At 47.3% G+C, this 19,603-nt stretch overlaps 2 protein-coding genes across 32 annotated transcripts in view; both read right to left on the reverse strand.

Annotated features, from left to right (window-relative positions):
- The window catches only part of SCD5 (stearoyl-CoA desaturase 5), a 175,658-nt gene extending 172,829 nt beyond the window's left edge, over window positions 1-2,829 (reverse strand). The window contains exon 1 of the mRNA XM_061420612.1: window positions 2,184-2,829. Coding sequence (XP_061276596.1) covers window positions 2,184-2,430 — 247 coding nt within the window. The 5' untranslated portion in view covers window positions 2,431-2,829. The remainder of the gene's footprint in view (window positions 1-2,183) is intronic.
- A 15,837-nt stretch (window positions 2,830-18,666) lies between these two features.
- The window catches only part of SEC31A (SEC31 homolog A, COPII coat complex component), a 60,033-nt gene continuing 59,096 nt past the window's right edge, over window positions 18,667-19,603 (reverse strand). For all 31 annotated transcript variants that reach the window (XM_061420646.1, XM_061420614.1, XM_061420625.1 and 28 more), the window contains one exon: window positions 18,667-19,511. In XM_061420646.1, the coding sequence (XP_061276630.1) occupies window positions 19,332-19,511 (180 nt within the window). In that variant the 3' untranslated portion in view covers window positions 18,667-19,331. The remainder of the gene's footprint in view (window positions 19,512-19,603) is intronic.

A 19,603-nucleotide genomic window follows, 5' to 3' on the forward strand; every position in this document is an offset into this window, starting at 1 on the left:
TGTCTGCTCTTTTGGGGGGAGGGTGCGGGGGGAGGGAGCAGAGGTGGGAAGAGCAATGAAGCCCAGGTGGGGAGAGAATCAAGATTCGGGGAATGGAACTGATGAAAAGTAGCTAAAGCATAAGACTCTGCAGGGAGGCAGAAGGATGGGCCTGGCAGCATCACCCATAACGTGGATCCCAGACTCCTGCAGTGTGTTGACTTCTCCAGGGAGCCAGAGGAGTCTGGGGCCAGGATGCTATCTTCTGGCCAAGGTCTTTCAGAACAAAGATTCTGCCTCCACCACCATGAGTGGCCGGGAAAGGGCAGAGGTGACTTGGAGAACCTGGAGAGGAGGCCTTGTCCTTGTGGCTCCTGGGGGGAGGCCAAAACCAGGGGGTGCGTGGCTGTGGGCCTGTGGAGCTCCGGGCATGTAAGACAATATTTTAAGTGCTCACTTCTCCCTGAGCTCTCTCTGACACTGCAGCTATTAAGACTAAGCCCTAATCTCCTGGTGCCAGGAGGGCTCTAAAGTCCAAAGGCACAGTCCTGCCCCTGGGGGCGTGGGGGAGAGGAGGGGTGCAGAGGGATCCGTTCTAGGGGATACAGGGCAATAAGAGCTTTGGTTGGCTGGTGGAGGAAGTGTGTCTAGGAAGCAATGGCTGAGCATCTTAGGATCTAATCATCTAGAGGTAAAGGAAGAAGGAAGATAGGAGAATGAAATCAATACATAACAAAAAAGATGGAGAAAAGAACACTGAATTGAGGAAGTGTACTGACGTTGGGAGAGGTTACTCAAAGCTTTCAGGGGACTTTCAAAGGCTTCACAGATTCCCAAAGACCCCTGCCCCTCCCAACATTCCTCAACTCTGCTCAGCCACACACCCTCCCCAAGAGGCACCCATCTTCTGGAAGGGTCTGCTTCCATGAGCAGAGACTGCAGAGTTTCAAGGGAAAGCTTAAAACTGAGTGGCCCCATTCTGAACCCCGGCACTTGGAGGTGGCACTATGCCAAGTCGGAAGCTTTGCCGAAAGAGGTCTTCATATTTTCTTCCTTCCTCTTCCCCTCTGGAAATAAAAGGAGGTTATGTTTCTCCTGCTACCCTGTTCCTTGCCGATTTCGGACAGGAGACCTGAAAGGGCTTTTTGGATTACTTTGCCAGTTCTCAACCCAGGATAGCAAAGCCCCGGGCAGGAGCCTTTTCGTCCCGGCTAAGGTGGCCACTATAGTGACTGAGGCCAAAACCAGTTACTAGAGAAGGGGGTTTGGAAGTAGTTCTGAATCAGCAACTGGAGTCATGCAGGGCAGGCTCTGAAGCCCCCCGGCCCCAGGAGCTGTGGGAGGGGGGGGTTGGAGGGGGAGTGGGCACCCGGGTTCCCTCCCATGCTGGCAGGGGTGGGGGTGCTAGGAAAGTGGTGGCGCGAGAGAGCGCTACAGGTGCGGTGACAGACTGGCACCTGGTCAGAAGGGGACAGGCCTGGAAGGGTCTATACAGCCACCTCGGAGCTTTGTGCTGGGCCAGAGCTCGCCGAGAAACTTCTGGGACCGGAAAACTCCAACTGGGCACAAGAGATCCCTGAGAGGGCAGGGACAGGGGCCTTACAGGCGCAGGAAGAGAACTGGCTTCTTCCATCTCCTGCGCGAAAATCAACGCTGAACCGGTGCCGGTGGTCTCTCCAACCCCCGCTACAACTCCCTTTCTAGTCCTTCACTCGGCCTCAAGGTCCGTGGCCCACGGAGGAGACTGAGACGCGGAAAGGCGGCCGATAGCAGCGCCCCTGGGACGCGCAGGGGCTATACAGTCACCGCGTTGGTCTCCCCGCCCTGGAGCCCGGGCTTAGCATCCCCCTTCGCGCGCCTCTGCGCACGGCGCTGGCGCCGCAGGACCCCGAGTCCCTCTCGCTCTCCATCCAGGGGTCGCCAAAGGCGCCTACTCAAGGAGACAGCGGAGGGGGCAGAAGTTGAAAATACCTGGATAGAAATACCTTCCCGTCCCAAAGGCCGGACAACTACAGGCCTGGGGGCGGGGGGCGGGGGAGAGGAGAGGGGGGAGCAGGAGAGAAGGCGAACCGAGAGCCGCGGAGGCTCCGCACGGCCCGCAGCCAGCGGCGACCCGCGATCTCGCGCGCCCCGGCGCCGCCGGCCTTGCCGCGCCTCGCGCCTCGGTGCCCGGGGGCGCAGGGGGGCGCGGGCAGACTACTCACCCCAGAGCAGAGTGAGCGGCTGGGCTTTGGGGATGAGCACCAGGGAGTACACGGCCGCCAAGTGGAGCAGGCTCATCAGGAACACGTTCCTCCAGACGATGTCCTGCCGGTGCCCGCGCGCGCCGGGCCTCTCCCGGCCGCCGCCGCCGCCGCCGCCCTCCGAGCCCTCGACCCCTACCCCCGCACGGATCTCCTCCTTGGCGCTGCGGAAGGGGACCTTCTCCGCGTCCACGGCCGGGCCTGGCATGGCTGGGGAGACCTGGGCGCCCGCGGCAGTGGCAGCGAGCCGGCGATCTCCGAGGAGCGGAGCTCTCCGGTGGGGGCGGCGGCTTCTGCCTTTTTTTGAGGGGATTGGGTGGGGGGGGATCTCCGGCACCTCCTGTCCCCGCCTTCCCGGCCCTGCTCTGCTTCCTTCTCGCTTCTTCAGGCGTTCAGCGTGGCCTAAGGATGCCAATCTTGGTGCCCGGCATCTGTTGCTGGCGCATCACCCGCTCGGCTGCCGGAGAAGAACTCGGCGGCGGCGAGGAAGAGGGGGCGAGCGCGCGGGGAGGGAGGGGGCGCCGGGGGAGGGGAGGGGGTGTGGAAAGAGCCGAGAGCGCGGCGGGGGAGGGACTGCTCGGAGGGAGCGGGGAAGAAAGACCTGCATAGCTACAGCCAATCAGGGTCGCCCTTGAGGCTCTTAAAGAGAAAGGCGCCCCCTTGGCCTCGGCTGCCCGGGCTCCCCGGGGCCGGACGGGGCAGTCCGCAGGGCAGTGGGCAGCCTCCGCCGGGGGCGGAGCGCGGGGGAGTGGGTCGAGGAGGCTGTGGCTGCAAGGTCAGGGAGCCCGCAGAGCCTCCAAACCACTTGTGCTGCTGCTGCGGTGGTTTCTCCAGTTCCCCGAAATACCTTTCCCTATTGAAAAAGACTTCTTTTTACCCCCTCTTTGAAGCTACAGGCTGGAGAATTTGCAGTCCTATTCCCAAATTGCACACAAGTTAAGGCCAGATCTGGGATGACGATCAGAAGTTCCTGTGTCTCCCGGCTCCTATGGCTCTGGGGCCTGTGTGGAGGGGATGGAGGCAGCCGCTCGCTCGGTTCTTATTTGAACAACTGCAGCCAGACACGCAGTAGGTGCTCAGATAGCGCCTGTCAGATGATAAAGGATCAAGGGGCCGGTTAGTATCCAGTCGGGCCCGGCCCACTTGCGCGGCCCCTCAGCCTTGCAGCTGTTCGTGGCAAATTCTCCTCTAGCCAGTCGGCTTCTGGACTATCTTAGCCTTGAAGTCAGCCCCCGTTGAGAATGGGGCTTCAGGAAAAAAAAAAAAAAATCACGCAGAACGTTCCAAGGCAAATGAACCTAAGAAAAAATCTTGTCTGCTCATTCCCCCTAAGGCAGATAATTTAGAGCTCCTCAGAGAGCACCCTGATGGCACAGGAGCGCAGAGAAGGGGCAGCTGGCTGTGCCTGAAACAGCCGTGGCTGCACCTGCAGTGAGCAGGAGACAGGCCCAGGTATGGAAGCCAGGGGCCCTGAAAGCTAGTTCTTATTCACTGTGACCCAACTCAGTCCCCTAGGGACAAATTTCCTTGTTGTTCAGTTGCTCAGTCATGTCCCACTCTTTTTTCGACCCCATGGACACCAGGCTTATCTGTCCTCCATCATCTCCTGGATTTTACTCAAATTCATGTCCATTGAGTCAATGATGCTATCTAACCATCTAATATTTGCTCTTCTTTCTGGCTTGCAAATTCTATAAATGTGAGTTTGAAAGGAGACTATTATGTTGACAAAGCTGACTTCGGGATCAACCATTGTCAGTAACTCTTTCCAGCATTCTGTGGTACATGCTGTGCACTCAGTCATGTCCGACTCTTGGTGACCCCATGGACTGTAGCCCACCAGGTTCCTCTGTCCATGGGATTTCCCAGAAAGAATACTGGAGTGGGTTGCCATTTCCTTCTCTAGGGGATCTTCCCAACCTAGGGGTCAAACCTGTGTTTCTTGCATCCCCTGCATTGGCAGGCAGAATCTTGACCATTAGCACCACCTGGGAAGCCCTCTCGAATTGTCTGAGACAGGAAAAAACATTACCCAGAATTGATTACTTGAAAGGGCCACACATGAGCGCCTTGTTAGCAGACCTGAATCAGTCCAATCAGCCAGAAGAAAATAATGTATAATCTAAAACCAACCCAAGATGTGTGACTTGTGGAATGGGGGCCACTGAGTCAGTGTTAGGGTGTTGCTTCAGACAAAGCTGAAATTATAGAATGAAAGGATACTTGCTGGGCCACCAGATAAATGTCAGCACTGCTGCTAGACCAGTGAGACAACAGAACACGAAACGTCTGTGTGCATGCTAAGCTGCTTCAGTCACGTCTGATTCTTGGTGACCCACCAGTCTCTTCTGTGCATGGGATCCTCCAGGCAAGAATAGACCCGTGAGACAAAAGAGCATCAAACTTGAGGGTGTCAGTTTCATCAACCTGCTCAACCTTGGTTTCATACTGAACAGCTTCTTCTCATGCTCCCTCTGCTGCCCACAATCCCCAGACTCACATACTCTCTGTGGCTCTCTATTCAGCCTGTCCTTTATCTCAGGGTGGATTAGTTGCTCTGGGTTATCCTCTCTCCAGGTTATCGTAATGACTCACCCCACCATCACTCTAACCACTCAGTCATTGGTTGGGCATGTATTAGGTACCTGCTAGGTGCTAGAACTGATGGATGCTGGGGATACGAGGATGGATAAGATGTGGTCCCTGCCCTAAAGGAGCTCTCCATCTAGGAGAGAAGACAGATTAAAGAAATGTTACCTCTTGGCTATGAACTGGGAAGGGCAGCAAGGTCCAGTCCATTATCTGAAAAAAAAAAAAAAAAATTATCGTCAGGCATCACATGTATTGGGTTAGCCAAAAAGTTTGTTTGGGTTTTTGTAAGACTTTCTGGAAAACCTGAATGAACTTTTTGCCCAATCCAATACCTACAAAGAGTCTGGGTGGGGGATGGCCAAATCATTCTTCATGGGGCCTCAGAGACCCTTATCTGTTAGTTAAACTACTCTAGCTTGAATCTGTCTTAAGTGAGCATCTTCCTGTTGTCCTGCTCACAGGTCGGACTGGGTAGTGCCAACCACTTCAGCTGGTTGAACTCAGGATGGGGAGGGGGAGGTTTTTATGTTTTGGAGGTGGGAGGAAGTGCTCTTCAGGCCCTTCAGATAATACAGAAAACAGAACCTCCAGGTCTAGCCTCAGAGTGAAACCTCTACAGAAACAAGGTATCCTGTTGCTAATAATGAACATCCCCTGTAGTATGTTATGCCATCAGGACTACTGTCTCTTTTCTCCATCTTGCCAAAGACCCTAGTATATTTTCTTAGCTTATGGTCAAGACCCTAGAAGTGGATGAGTGATCATCTCACTCATGGAACAGTAACCTTTTTATCCTGTCAAACAAATCATTACCAAAAATGTGATAAGAGTCCTAATCGTGGTATGTGCAGGATAAAGTGGGGGCATGACGAAGGAGTAGTTAACTCAAAAAAGATGTCCTTTTCATTATAGGGGACTGGAATGCAAAAGTAGAAAGTCAAGAAACACCTGGAGTAACAGGCAAATTTGGCCTTGGAATACGGAATGAAGCAGGGCAAAGACTGATAGAGTTTTGCCAAGAAAATGCACTGGTCATAACAAACACACTCTTCCAACAACACAAGAGAAGACTCTATACATGGACATCACCAGATGGTCAACACTGAAATCAGATTGATTATATTCTTTGCAGCCAAAGTGGAGAAGCTCTATACAATCAGCAAAAACAAGACCAGGAGCTGACTGTGGCTCAGACCATGAACTCCTTATTGCCAAATTCAGACTTAAATTGAAGAAAGTAGGGAAAACCGCTAGACCATTCAGGTATGACCTAAATCAAATCCCTTATGATTATACAGTGGAAGTGAGAAATAGATTTAAGGGCCTAGATCTGATAGATAGAGTGCCTGATGAACTGTGGAATGAGGTTCCTGACATTGTACAGGAGACAGGGATCAAGACCATTCCCATAGAAAAGAAATGCAAAAAAGCAAAATGGCTGTCTGGGGCGGCCTTACAAATAGCTGTGAAAAGAAGAGAAGCGAAAAGCAAAGGAGAAAAGGAAAGATATAAGCATCTGAATGCAGAGTTCCAAAGAATAGCAAGGAGGGATGAGAAAGCCTTCTTCAGTGATCAATGCAAAGAAATAGAGGAAAACAACAGAATGGGAAAGATTAGGGATCTCTTCAAGAAAATCAGAGATACCAAAGGAACATTTCATGCAAAGATGAGCTCGATAAAGGACAGAAATGGTATGGACCTAACAGAAGCAGAAGATATTAAGAAGAGATGGCAAGAATACACAGAAGAACTGTACAAAAAAGATCTTCATGACCCAGATAATCACGATGATATGATCACTCATCTAGAGCCAGACATCCTGGAATGTGAAGTCAAGTGGGCCTTAGAAAGCATCACTACGAACAAAGCTAGTGGAGGTGATGGAATTCCAGTTGAGCTATTTCAAATCCTGAAAGATGATGCTGTGAAAGCGCTGCACTCAATATGCCAGCAAATTTGGAAAACTCAGCAGTGGCCACAGGACTGGAAAAGGTCAGTTTTCATTCCAATCCCAAAGAAAGGCAATGCCAAAGAATGCTCAAACTACTGCACAATTGCACTCATCTCACACGCTAGTAAAGTAATGCTCAAAATTCTCCAAGCCAGGCTTCAGCAATATGTGAACTGTGAACTTCCAGATGTTCAAGCTGGTTTTAGAAAAGGCAGAGGAACCAGAGATCAAATTGCCAACATCCGCTGGATCATGGAAAAGAGATGTTCCATGAAGAGAACAAGAGAGTTCCATAAAAACATCTATTTCTGCTTTATTGACTATGCCAAAGCCTTTGACTGTGTAAATCACAATCAGCTGTGGAAAATTCTGAACGAGATGGGAATACCAGAACACCTGATCTGCCTCTTGAGAAATTTGTACACAGGTCAGGAAGCAACAGTTAGAACTGGACATAGAACAACAGACTGGTTCCAAATAGGACAAGGAGTTCGTCAAGGCTGTATATTGTCACCCTGCTTATTTAACTTCTATGCAGAGTACATCATGAGAAACGCTGGACTGGAAGAAACACAAGCTGGAATCAAGATTGCTGGGAGAAATATCAATAACCTCAGATATGCAGATGATACCACCCTTATGGCAGAAACTGAAGAGGAACTCAAAAGCCTCTTGATGAAAGTGAAAGAAGAGACTGAAAAAGTTGGCTTAAAGCTCAACATTCAGAAAACAAAGATCATGGCATCCAGTCCCACCACTTCATGGGAAATAGATGGGGAAACAGTAGAAACAGTGTCAGAGTTTATTTTTCTGGGCTCCAAAATCACTACAGATGGTGACTGCAGCCATGAAATTAAAAGACGCTTACTCCTTGGAAGGAAAGTTATGACCAACCTAGATAGCATATTCAAAAGCAGAGACATTACTTTGCCAACAAAAGTTCGTCTAGTCAAGGCTATGGTTTTCCCTGTGGTCATGTATGGATGTGAGAGTTGAACTGTGAAGAAGGCTGAGTGCCGAAGAATTGATGCTTTTGAACTGTGGTGTTGGAGAAGACTCTTGAGAGTCCCTTGGACTGCAGGGAGATCCAACCAGTCCATTCTGAAGGAGATCAGCCCTGGGATTTGTCTGGAAGGAATGATGCTGAAGCTGAAACTCCAGTACTTTGGCCACCTCATGGGAAGAGTTGACTCATTGGAAAAGACTCTGATGCTGGGAGGGATTGGGGGCAGGAGGAGAAGGGGATGACAGAGGATGAGATGGCTGGATGGCATCACTGACTCGATGGACGTGAGTCTGAGTGAATTCCGGGAGTTGGCGTTGGACAGGGAGGCCTGGCGTGCTGCGATTCATGGGGTTGCAAAGAGTCAGACATGACTGAGTGACTGATCTGATCTGATCTGAGAGAGGAGGAGGTTTGTGGTAACCGGGAAAGGTCTTCATTTTTTGGAACTTGATTTAAAAAAAAATTTCACTGTGGTAAAGTATACAGAGCATAAGATTTACCATCTTAACCGTTTTTAAGTGTTCACTTCAGTAGTGTTAAATGTATTTACAATGGTGTGTAACTAATCTGTAGAACTTTTTCACTTAGCAGAACTGAAACCCTATACACATCAAACAACTCTCCATTTTTCTGTCTCCCTATTCCCTGGCAGCCACTATTGTGTTTTCTGTTTCTTTGAGTTTGACTCCTCTGATATTTCGTAGTACAGTATTTGCCTTGTTGTGACTGGTTCAGATCACTTAGCATAGTGTCTTCAAGTTTCATCTATATTATAGCATGTGTCGGAATTTCCTTCCTTTTAAAACAAAGCCAAATGATATTCCATTTTGTGAGAAATGGCAACCCACTCCAGTATTCTTGCCCAGAAAAATTCCATACAGTCCACATGGTCATGAAAGAGTCAGACACGACTTAGCAACTGAGTGTGAGCATACTTATAGCACTGCTGCTGCTGCTGCTAAGTCGCTTCAGTCATGTCCGACTCTGTGCGACCCCATAGACGGCAGCCCACCAGGCTCCCCCGTCCCTGGGATTCTCCAGGCAAGAACACTGGAGTGGGGTGCCATTGCACAGCACATCTTAATTCAGAGTAGCCTTGTGTGGCTACTGGCTACATATTAGACAGCACAGTTTTGAAGGATGACTAGTTTACTAGACAGAGACATGGTGGAGGGCATTCCTGGCAGAGAAAGCAGTGTGAGCAAAAGCTTTTGCCTTTGTCACTTAGAGAAGTATCTGGAATATCCAAAGCGAAAGTAGGGGAAGAGTGCGAGATGGAGATGAAAAGTCATGCAGTGGGTAGCCCATGGAGGATGTCTTTCGTGCCCTGCAGAGCAAGCAATGTGGTAGGTGAGGGGAGTCGCTGATTGGCTTTATGCAGTGTAATAATATGATCAAGCTTGCATTTCAGCAGGACCACTCTAGAGGAGCCGTGGAGAATGACTGGACGGCAAGTAGAGGGAGCTAAGACTGGAGGCAAGAAGAGCTATTAGGACACCATGTTAAGAATCTGGTCAGTTGATGAGGAGGATCTGAAGTAAGACACAGGTACAGATTGTGGAAAAGAAGTGTTAGAGAGGAGATGATAAAGCCAGAGAAACGCAAAGAGAAGCACCAACAGGATTTGATGCTTAACTGAACATGAAGGAGGAGAAATATAAAGGACAGGATTCTTTTGGGGGTCTCTGGATTGGGTATTCAGGTTAAAAACAATGCCACTTACTGAGTACCAATTATTACCATTTTTGTGAAATGGGGATAATGATGCCTCTCTTACAATATTTTCATGGTGACTGAAGTTTAGAACTGTATCTGGCATGTAGTAAGGAATCCATAAATATTAGTCATCATCAGCATTATTATCAATCATTTTGGGGACAGGACTGAAGAAATGGGAGCAAGCTCAATAAGGAAAAAAAAAAGTCTTGTTTTGGACATCCAGGTGAAACTGTCTAGTAGGCTGTTAAATATACATATAGACCTGGAACCCAGCAAAAGTTTAGGGTGGAGAAAATAACTTAAATAAATATATATATATATATTTGGCTGTGTCAGGTCTTAGTTGCAGCATGTGAACTCTTAATGACAGTTCAGTCACTCAGTCGTGTCTGACTCTTTGCGATCCCATGGATCGCAGCACGCTAGGCCTCCCTGTCCATCACCAGCTCCCAGAGTTTACCCAAACTCATGTCCATCGAGTTGGTGATGCCATCCAACCATCTCATCCTCTGTTGTCCCCTTCTCCTCCTGCCTTCAATCTTTCCCAGAGTCAGGGTCTTTTCCAATGAGTTGGCTCTTTGCATCAGGTGGTCAAAGTATTGGAGCTTCAGCATCAGTCTCTCCAATGAATATTCAGGGTTGATTTCCTTCAGGATGGACTGGTTGGATCTCCTTGCAGTCCAAGGGACTCTCAAGAGTCTTCTCCAACACCACAGTTCAGAAGCATCAATTCTTCAGTGCTCAGCCTTATTTATGGTCCAACTCTCACATCTGTACATGACTACTGGAAAAAACAACTCTGAGAGATCCTGGAAGAAAACCGTCATAGCCAGGGGCTGAGGCTCTGGCCAAGAGTATGTGCCTTGGAGTAGAAGTTGCTTCAGGGAGAGAGAGAGAAAGAAGACAGAAGATGAAAGTCTTGGATGGCAACACTGCCTATAGAAACTGTGAGTAAGACTTGCTGGTGAGGTGTGTGGTCTGGCATGGTCAGATGGGCTTCTCGGAGTGGGTAGCAGCCAACAAGGCCCTGAAAGATAGAATGACCTGGTAGTGACTCTGAGTTGGAAATCTGTGCAAGGATCGGCTCAGAGACTGAAGTGAGCCTGGCAAAGGATTGACTGTCTATCTAAGGTTGTATTCCTCTAAAGGGTACACACAAAATTAAAAAAAAAAAAAGGCATCAAAATATTTGACGGTGGACACAGCAGGGGAAGGAGAAGGTGGGACGGACTGAGGGTAACGCTGACATGTGTACACTGCCATGCGTAAAATAGTTAACCTGTGGGAAACTACTGTAGAGCCCCGGGAGCTCAGCTCAGTGCTCTGTGATGACCTGGAGCGTGGGAGGGAGACTTAGGAGGGAGGGGATATGTGTACACTTATAGTTGATTAAGGGCTTCCCTGGTGGCTCAGACAGTAAAGAATCTGCCTGCAATACAGGAGACCTGGGTTCGATCCCTGGGTTGGGAAAATCCCCTGGAGGAGGGTATGGCAACCCACTTGAGTATCCCCTGGACAATCCTGGAGAATCCCACAGTCCTGGAGAATCCCCATGGACAGAGGAGGCTGGCAGGCTATAGTTCATGGGGTTGCAAAGAGTCGGACACAACTGAGCGACTAAGCACAGCACAGCACAGAGTTGATTCACGTTGTTGTATAGCAGAGACTAACATAACATTGTAAAGCAATTATATTCCAATTAAAAAGATGTTTGTGGAGGGAAAGGAGTTCCTTGGTGGTTCAGCAGTTGGGACTCTGCACTTTCACTGCCAGGGGCACAAGCTCAATTCCTGGCTTGTGGATTTACATGCCTATGGTTTTCTTAAGTAAACCTATATTTTGGCAACAGGAACTAGTGTTGAGAAAATGATCCAGGTTGGCATCTGAAAACTGGGTTTGAGTTTGGCCTCACCACTCTGAACTAGCCAGTCTGAGTACTCTGGTAGTTTGGGGACGATGACGGTCTCTTAACTCTTCAGTTTCATCCTACGTAATATAAGAATAAGACAGCTCCATGCTGGGAATGGTCTCTGTGCAGTTTACCTAATGATCTAACTTTTTTTTTTTTTTCATGTGCAAAATGGAGACATCCCCTTTCCTCAATGGACTAGAGCTCGGGACAGGGGTTGATGCCTCGTAAGTGCTGGATATCTGATGGTTTTTTAATCAGGCCAGAGAGATAGGCTTCATGCAGTTGCAAAGCATGCCTGGCCAGGAAGCCATGGTGCTTCTGGGGGCCCACGACTGGGTGAACTGAAGGGGTTCCGGATTCGCTTAACCCTAAGCGAACTATGAAATAAAATCTGCTCTCCTTTACCAGAGGTAATCATTTAGGGCAACTCCTCCAGCTCAGGAAGGAATGGGCTCTGGATGAAGAGGGTGGGGGCAGGGGCGTGAGGAGAAAGCCTGCCTCTCGGGTGAGGTGCATGGACAGAAATTTCAAACGTAACCCTCTTTCTGATCCCAGGATGAGAAAACCACTCACAGGCTTTAGATGAGAGTGATTTCAGAGGAGCATGAAGTTGGGAAGTTAGCCTCCAAGATTATGGGAAGATTGGTTTTGAGATACAGCAACACCACGGTGGATAGAAAATGCAAATCTTCTCAGCGTCCTCCATTCACAGGAGGGTTGGCATTCCTGCTTCTGTACTAAATGGGTTGGAAAATTTTTCCCATTAAGATTTTATACATTGGCAGACAGATTTTTATCCACTGAGCCACCAGGGAAGCCCAGGAAGGGGTTTTCCTTTAACAAAAACCCCCTGCCTTAGTGCTTCAGACCCTTCCCTCTCTTTCCTGACCACTCTTCGAAGAGTGCTGCAATTTGGCAGCAGGAAACTGGCCTTGGAAATAGCCCATGAAGGCCCTTAGTTCCCAATTCATAGATCAGAGGGGGTCCATTTAACAAAAAACCACTGAGTATTGAAACCAACCCAAACCCAGCTCTGATGTCACTTGTCAGTGACATCCTGCCTCGAGCATCTTTCCAAGTTGTTTTCAGGTTGACTCAGTGAACAGGCCTTCATTAGGCATCTGTCTATTTTCTCCAGAAGCAAGCACTGCGCTCAGCTCCAGGTTCAGAAGAGTACATGACTGTGCTCCTGGACTCACTGCCCCGTAGGGGAGGCAAAGAGGAATCAAATGATCACTACAAGAAGTGTATGCCACAATGTCTATGGAATCTAGAAAAATGGTCAGGAAATGGTACTGATGAGCCTATTTGCAGGGCAGGAATAGAGACATGGAGAACAGACTTGGGACACATAGGGGGAAGGAGCGGGTGGGACGCATTGAGGGATTAGCGTTGAAACATATACACTATACCATATGTGAACTAGACTGCTAATGCGAAGCGGCTGTGTAACACAGGCTTTGCTCCACGCTGTACTCTGTGACAGCCTAGAGGGGTGGTGTGGAGAGGTTCAAGAGGGAGGAGATATATGTATACTTATGGCTGATTCGTGTTGTTTTATGGCAGAAGCCAACACAATATTGTCCAATTATCCTCCAGTTAAAAAAATACAAGGAGTGTATGCCGCAGACTCTAACAAATGCTATGGAGGAATCATCCTTTTTATGACCCAGCCATGACACGTGAAGTTTGTTAATATTCCACCACGTCCCCCTGTGACCAACATCTGGCTCAAAACAAGGTCTACAAACCAAACACACTCCTCCTCTATCTGTCTCTCTCCCAGCCCCTAAATGCCAGCTCTCTGAAACAAAAGAACAATCCCTTTTGTTGTGGCAGAAGAAAGACAGTATTGAGTTTTCACCCACATCTCTTCCAGCTCTCCGGCTCCCTTCTCCCCACAACACCCACCCCCATTTCGTTCAGGATCGTTATTTTGGTTTTCCAAGGGCAGATAAATGCAGAGAAGCTCTTATTTACTTCTCAGCGTTAGCTGCTGTCATTGTTTCTGTGTCAATGACCTCTTTGTCCTCCCGCTGTGTCAGTTACCATGGGCTGCTCTGAAGGCCAAGGCCCTGTGGTTTTCCAGCCCGGAGAGGGCATTTGTCAGTGGAGTTCAGGAATGTCAAAAGGGTGACCCAGATTTGCAGCACCAGAGGGAAAACTGGCTCATCGCGAATATTCTGTGTGGTCAAATGGGGCGTATTCTTGATGTGAGGGAACAAATGGGTTTTAGAAAAGTTAATTGCGGGACTCACTACTTAAGGACCTCAAGGCCAAGCAAACACATCTGTCCCCAAGTCCACAAGTTACCAACTATTTCTTAAATGCCTGCCATTCATTTCCAACAAAGGAAAGTGTTGCATTGACTTTTCTCCAGTTAGAAACTATAAGAGGAAAAAAAGTTTCCAAATATAAATAGGCCTGAGCTGTTTTCATCATATTTCTTCAAAGCTTCAGTGCTTATCACAAAATTTGTTTTCCATTCCTTCTGGAATGTAACATATTGATACAAAGATGCTGTGAGAAGGAGGTGGATCACAGACTCCCAGCCTTGGAAGTGAACTTAGCACTGAAGCGTGCCAAGTCGCTTCAGTTGTGTCTGATTCTTTGTGACCCCATGGACTATAGCCCACCAGGCTCCTCTGTCCATGGGATTCTCCAGGCAAGAATACTGGAGTGGGTTGCCATGTTCTCCTCCAGCGGATCTTCCCTACCCAGGGATTGAACCTGAGTCTCTCGCATCTCCTACATTGGCAGAGGGGTTCTTTACCACTAGTGCCACCTGGGATGACCCTTAGAGATCATCTAGTCCTACCCTCTCATTTTACAGGTGAGAAATGGAGGGAGAAAGAAGTGAGGTGGTTTGACCAACAGTTAAGTGGCAGAGAAGACACTGGAACCCAGCTCCTTGACTCTGATAGGTTCTCTTCTGCACTGCCCCTTGTGAAGTTACAATTAAGCCATTGGGATGCAGTGGGCTCCCTAACAGCTTTCTTTTCAAACACATCTATTTTTTTTTTGGACTACAATGTTTTGATTTACAATGTTGTGTTAGTTTCAGGTGTACAGCAAAGTGATTCAGTTACACATATAGCATTTTTTTTTCAGAGTCTTTTCCCATATAGGTTATTACAGAGTACCGGGTTTAGTTCCCCATGCTATGCAGTAGGTCCTTGTTATCTATATTTCCCCAATAGCTTTTTACTGTGACTCTCTAGTCTAGAACCCTGGTACCGTAACTTTCCTTTTGTGATCTACAGGAGGCAATGGAGCATTTTGCCTACTCTTTTCTCCACTCTTTTCCTGAAAATGGCACCCTTTCCTTTAGGAAACCACTTCATGTGGTTCTGGTGGGTGTAACATCACTCTGCTTGGGCGAGCAGATAACCTGGGCCAGCCGATTCTGATACCCTGTGTCTCTGGGCAGGAACTTGATCAGGCAGGTGGTAGGCATGACACCCAAGCAGAAGCAACTGAAGTTGCCTGGTGATTCAGACAGAAAAGAATCTGCCTGCATTGTAGGAAACCTGGCTTCGATCCCTGGGTCAGGAAGATCCCCTGGGCAAGGGCATGGCAACCCACACCAGTATTCTTGCCTGGAGAATCCCATGGGCAGAGGTGCCTGGTGGCCTACAGTCCACGGGGTCGCAAAGAGTCAGACAGGACTTAGCGACTAAACAGCAACAATCCAGAAAGCAACTTATTTTTAGGTCACTTTTAGGAGGTGGTTGCTTTTGTTCTTTAGTACTGAAATCTGTTTTTGGATTTGATTCCACCATAAATTCTAATTTTCCTGGAGTGGGTAGTCCCTTTATTGGACCAAGTACAAGATGAAATTATTTTCACCATCAGCCCCATCATATTTACTGGTCATCCTTAGTGGCGCCTTTAAATTATATACTCACTCACTACCCTTGCACTATTCAGGAAAAAAAAAAAAATCTGGACGTTTTCTCTTCTCATCAAATCTGAATCCTTTTTGATCCTATGATAGGCTCCCTACTGATTCACTTACATTGCCTACTTGGAAGGATATCCATTTGGACATGAAGTCTCTACTGAACTGAGTAAAGGACTTCATAAGTATTTAACGAAGTAAAGAAACAAAGTTAATGACAACACTAAGAGGCCACTCTCAGGAGCTAGGAAATGTAATAGCCTTTAAAGATATGTAAGCAATAACATGGATATACCTGAGACACAAGTTCCATTGCCTTTAACTTCATATGTAATAACCAAAAATCCAACAAGCTCTTGGGTCTTTTGGAAACAGGAACGTTTGCTCTATTTCACAAGGCCTCTCCCTCTCCTAACTGCACAGTGTGAGCCCACTGATTCACAAAAGGTGGCTTTAGAAGCTCATGGACTGGGAAATTATAAGGCACCAGCAATGAAAGCAGTCAGGCCGACCTGATGCACAACGGGCTTCTAAGCCTGTGGAACGTCAGTCAAAAATCGAATTCAAGTTCAGCAAGGTGTCTTCTCCATTAAAATAATGACCTGAGGTATTACTGAGTAATGATGTTTGTACAAAGTCCTTTGAGGAGATTCATTAACATTGTTTGCTAAATAACTACTTTAGCAGACCACTGGAAACATTAATCCGGGGTGCAAAAAACATGTACCACGGTTAAACCAAAGTCTATTTCCTTTTATTTGATTTTATTAGGTTTTTCAAGATCTGTCTCAACAGCTTAAAACCCACACATTCCCTGCCTCCTGACGGGGAAAAAGGCAAACAGCTGGAAATTAAGAAATGGCACCGCCTGACCTCAGTTAGCTCAGAAGCGCGCTGTTCAGCTGAGCCTGAGTGATTGGTGTGGTCACCAAAAGCCCCAAGAAGAAAAGATGCTACAGAGAGGTGTGTAGAGCAAGCAGACTGCCAGGAGGCTAATTTGACCACTTTTTCTTTGTAATCTAGTTTGGACCATTTATTTATTAGAGGCAACAGTTGAGATTTTCCCTGCACAGACAGTGCCTTTTCACTGGATAATCGGAGATGCCACCTGCCTGTGAGAGACACCTTTGGCATCTGATGAACCCCCCTCTAGACACGTCAGGGTTGATGGTTGGGAAGGCAGCCGCCCACCACAGCAGTGGAAAGACAACTGAAATAGGATGTGTGCACATGTGGGTGTGCGTGTGCGATGCGCTGCCTCTTTAGAGAAGTTTCTAACGAAGTCTCTACTGCGGCTGAGCAGTCAACAGACGGCCTTGCAGCCATTCTTACATGAACCCAAGTCCGGTTCATAAGAAGTGTTTATGAGAAAAGCGTGAACCAGTCACCATCCCTCCATCTTTCAGATAGGGGTTACACAGACAGCACACACCTGCTTGCCAGGGATCCCACTGCGTCTTTCTGTCCTCCCAGTGTACATGGGAATTTTCTGAATTCAAAGGAATATATACGATTGTTGGACTCTCAATGATCAGGTGCAGAGTGGTTGTTCCCAACTTCTTTCCTGCTGCCCCACTATTCAAATGAACAACTGTCTCCATCAGCCGAGGGGCCCAAGGTACACCCACCCCACCCAGCCCAGAAGGTCACACGCAGAGTGGAGGAGAGGAGCAGATGCACGATAAGAAAGCATGTCCCCAGAGATCTGGTCCGTCTCCCAGCCAACACCCAGCCTCACACCCCTTTCCTTGTTTGCTTCCTTAAAAGGAAAACTGCTCTTTTCCTATCATCTCCTGTTATCTTCATACTTCAGAAACTAAACAGTACTTTGGGCTCAAGTCTTACTTGCATCCATTTATACAAAACTTCTCCAGGCTTATCAGACATGTGGAAAAATGTCTCCATGGTGGGGGGAAAAATTACAATACTGTATTGAAAAAGGAGAGATAACAGCTGTTCAGAAGTTGGGGCAAATAGTTTTTTATACTCTTACTTGTGAAATCTTTGGGGTTGGTCAGGGCCCCACTAGCACCTACTCCAATTTCTCATCTTTTGGAACATGCTTTTTTGTCAAATCCTGCCAACTGTGCCATTGTCAAGGTTATCAGCAGCCATAACACAAATCCTAACTGTAAGGGCAAAACACCAAGACAATTACTAGAGGCCAGCTTGCTGTTCTGATGGGGTCATGAGCTGACACGAGTCAAGGGGCAGGTCTAGAAGTTCAGCTTGCCAGTTCAGTGAGTCGTAGGGTTGACTTAAGACCACCAAACTCCCAGGAGGCTGAGGGCAAGGGAGCAGATACATCACCCTACTCATGAGGCTCCAATGCTCACACATGCTGTTGAGGTCCTCCTTTTTTTAGTTACAAAACTACATTTATTTTTAAAAGCAGGGTTTTATGTTGTGAGCAGGGAATCCCAGGAAAGGCAATTAAGAGGGTCCTGCAAATTAATTCACTTAGGCTGCAAAATGCCTGGTAACTACTTAGTCCTTGAAACAGCATCGCTCTCTCCATAGTAGTCACACTCTTTACCTTCTAATTTTCCAACTCACTTAGCTAAAACTGCTTAAACAATGAAAATTATTAGTAATCTGATTCAAGAGTCTGTGGGTGCCAATGCAAGAGACCTAAGAGACATGGGTTTGATCCCTGGGTCCAGAAGATCCCCTGAAGGAGGAAATGGCAACCCACTCCAGTACTTTTGCCTGGAGAATCCCATGAACAGAAGAGCCTGGTGGGCCCCAGTCCATGGGGTCACGCGCGCACGTGCATGCACACGTGCACACACACACCCCCCTCTGTCTCAAACTCTTGGATGATTGATACCAAACACACACACACCCTCTGTCTCAAACTCTTGGATGATTAATACCCAAGGGGGTCCCTAGTAAGAGTTACTCTGTCCCTCCTTTGTAACAATTAGTGAGGTTTTGTGAAATGACAGATAGCAATCTTGGATTATATTCAATTTAAAATTACAATTAAATTAAAAAAAAAGTCTGTGGTAAACCTTTTGTTTACCACACTGTTCTTAAGATAGGTTACAATAAAATTATTTGACAGAAAAACTGGATGAAAAACATGTCTGGCTTTGATTCAGGAAGCTGACAGAAGTTGAGGTTTTGAGGACTTCCCTGGCGGTGCAGTGGTTGAGACTCCGTGCTTCCCATGCGAGGGCGTGGGTGCCATCCCTGGTCGGCGAACTAGACGTGCACATGCTGAATGGCATGGCCAAAAAAACAAGTACAAGTTTTCTTCCTGAACTTAAACCTCAGAGATACAGGTAACTTAAAAAAAAAAAAAAGATGAATAAATTTCTAAATATAAAATGGAGACAACTCAGTCTAAAAACTCAAACAGAATATTAAAAACATTTATTAATAGAAAAAAGTTCAATGCATTCTACAGAATGAAAATGTTCAATCTTTTCCTATAGATACTTAAAGCCAGTGATCCCACTTTTCATTAGTATTTGCTAAAATCTGTGTAGCAGCTTCTTTTAGATTTAGTTATTTGTTCAGGACCAAAGTGAAGCCAAAGACACAAAAAATAAAACTTTAAACTGTGAGTAGCTGTTTAAAGAAAAAAAAAAAGACTACATACACATAAATAGGATTACACACTTTAATCTGATCGACATGGAGGAAGTTGGGAGGACATGAAAGAAACTGAGTTTCGGCTCTGCGTACTGCATAACCAAAGGCTCCTTTTCCAAAGAGCAAACTGAGGTTTCAAAAACCAGATTTTATCAGAATATTTCGGGAAAGCATACTATGTGTAATCCAGGAAATCCATTTTTTGCAGGAAATAGGAAAATCATCACGGGCAATAAAAGATTAAAACAAAAGAAAGCACCAGGGTTTTGAGCAGGTCTAGTAACGTGAATACCTCTGCAGAAACAACATGAATGGTTTTGACTGGCTGCTATGGAAACATGCTACGGAGGATTGGTCCATATCTTATCATCGTTTAAAACATGTTTCTTTGGAAAAACGGCGATATTGGCTGAAAGTAAAGCCGTCCTTTAGACACCCAGCTTGTTGGCCTGGGTGAGAACAACTTTGAGAACGGGCATAAAAGCGGAGGTCTCGCTGAAGTTGCTAGTGCTAACGATGTGGGTGTGAATAGTCAAGCCTTCTGAGTAGTTTCGGGTCTCGATGCTCCGCGCGATGTTGTGTAAACCGTTGATGATTGTTGGTGAAAGCTGAAATCAAGGTGGAATACAGAGCGAATTAAAGGAGAATCTTCCATGAGACCTGCTATAAACATGAAACCCTGGCATTTACCAGGAGTTTG

This window comes from Bos javanicus, chromosome 6, assembly GCF_032452875.1.
Source record: "Bos javanicus breed banteng chromosome 6, ARS-OSU_banteng_1.0, whole genome shotgun sequence".
NCBI lineage: Eukaryota > Metazoa > Chordata > Mammalia > Artiodactyla > Bovidae > Bos > Bos javanicus.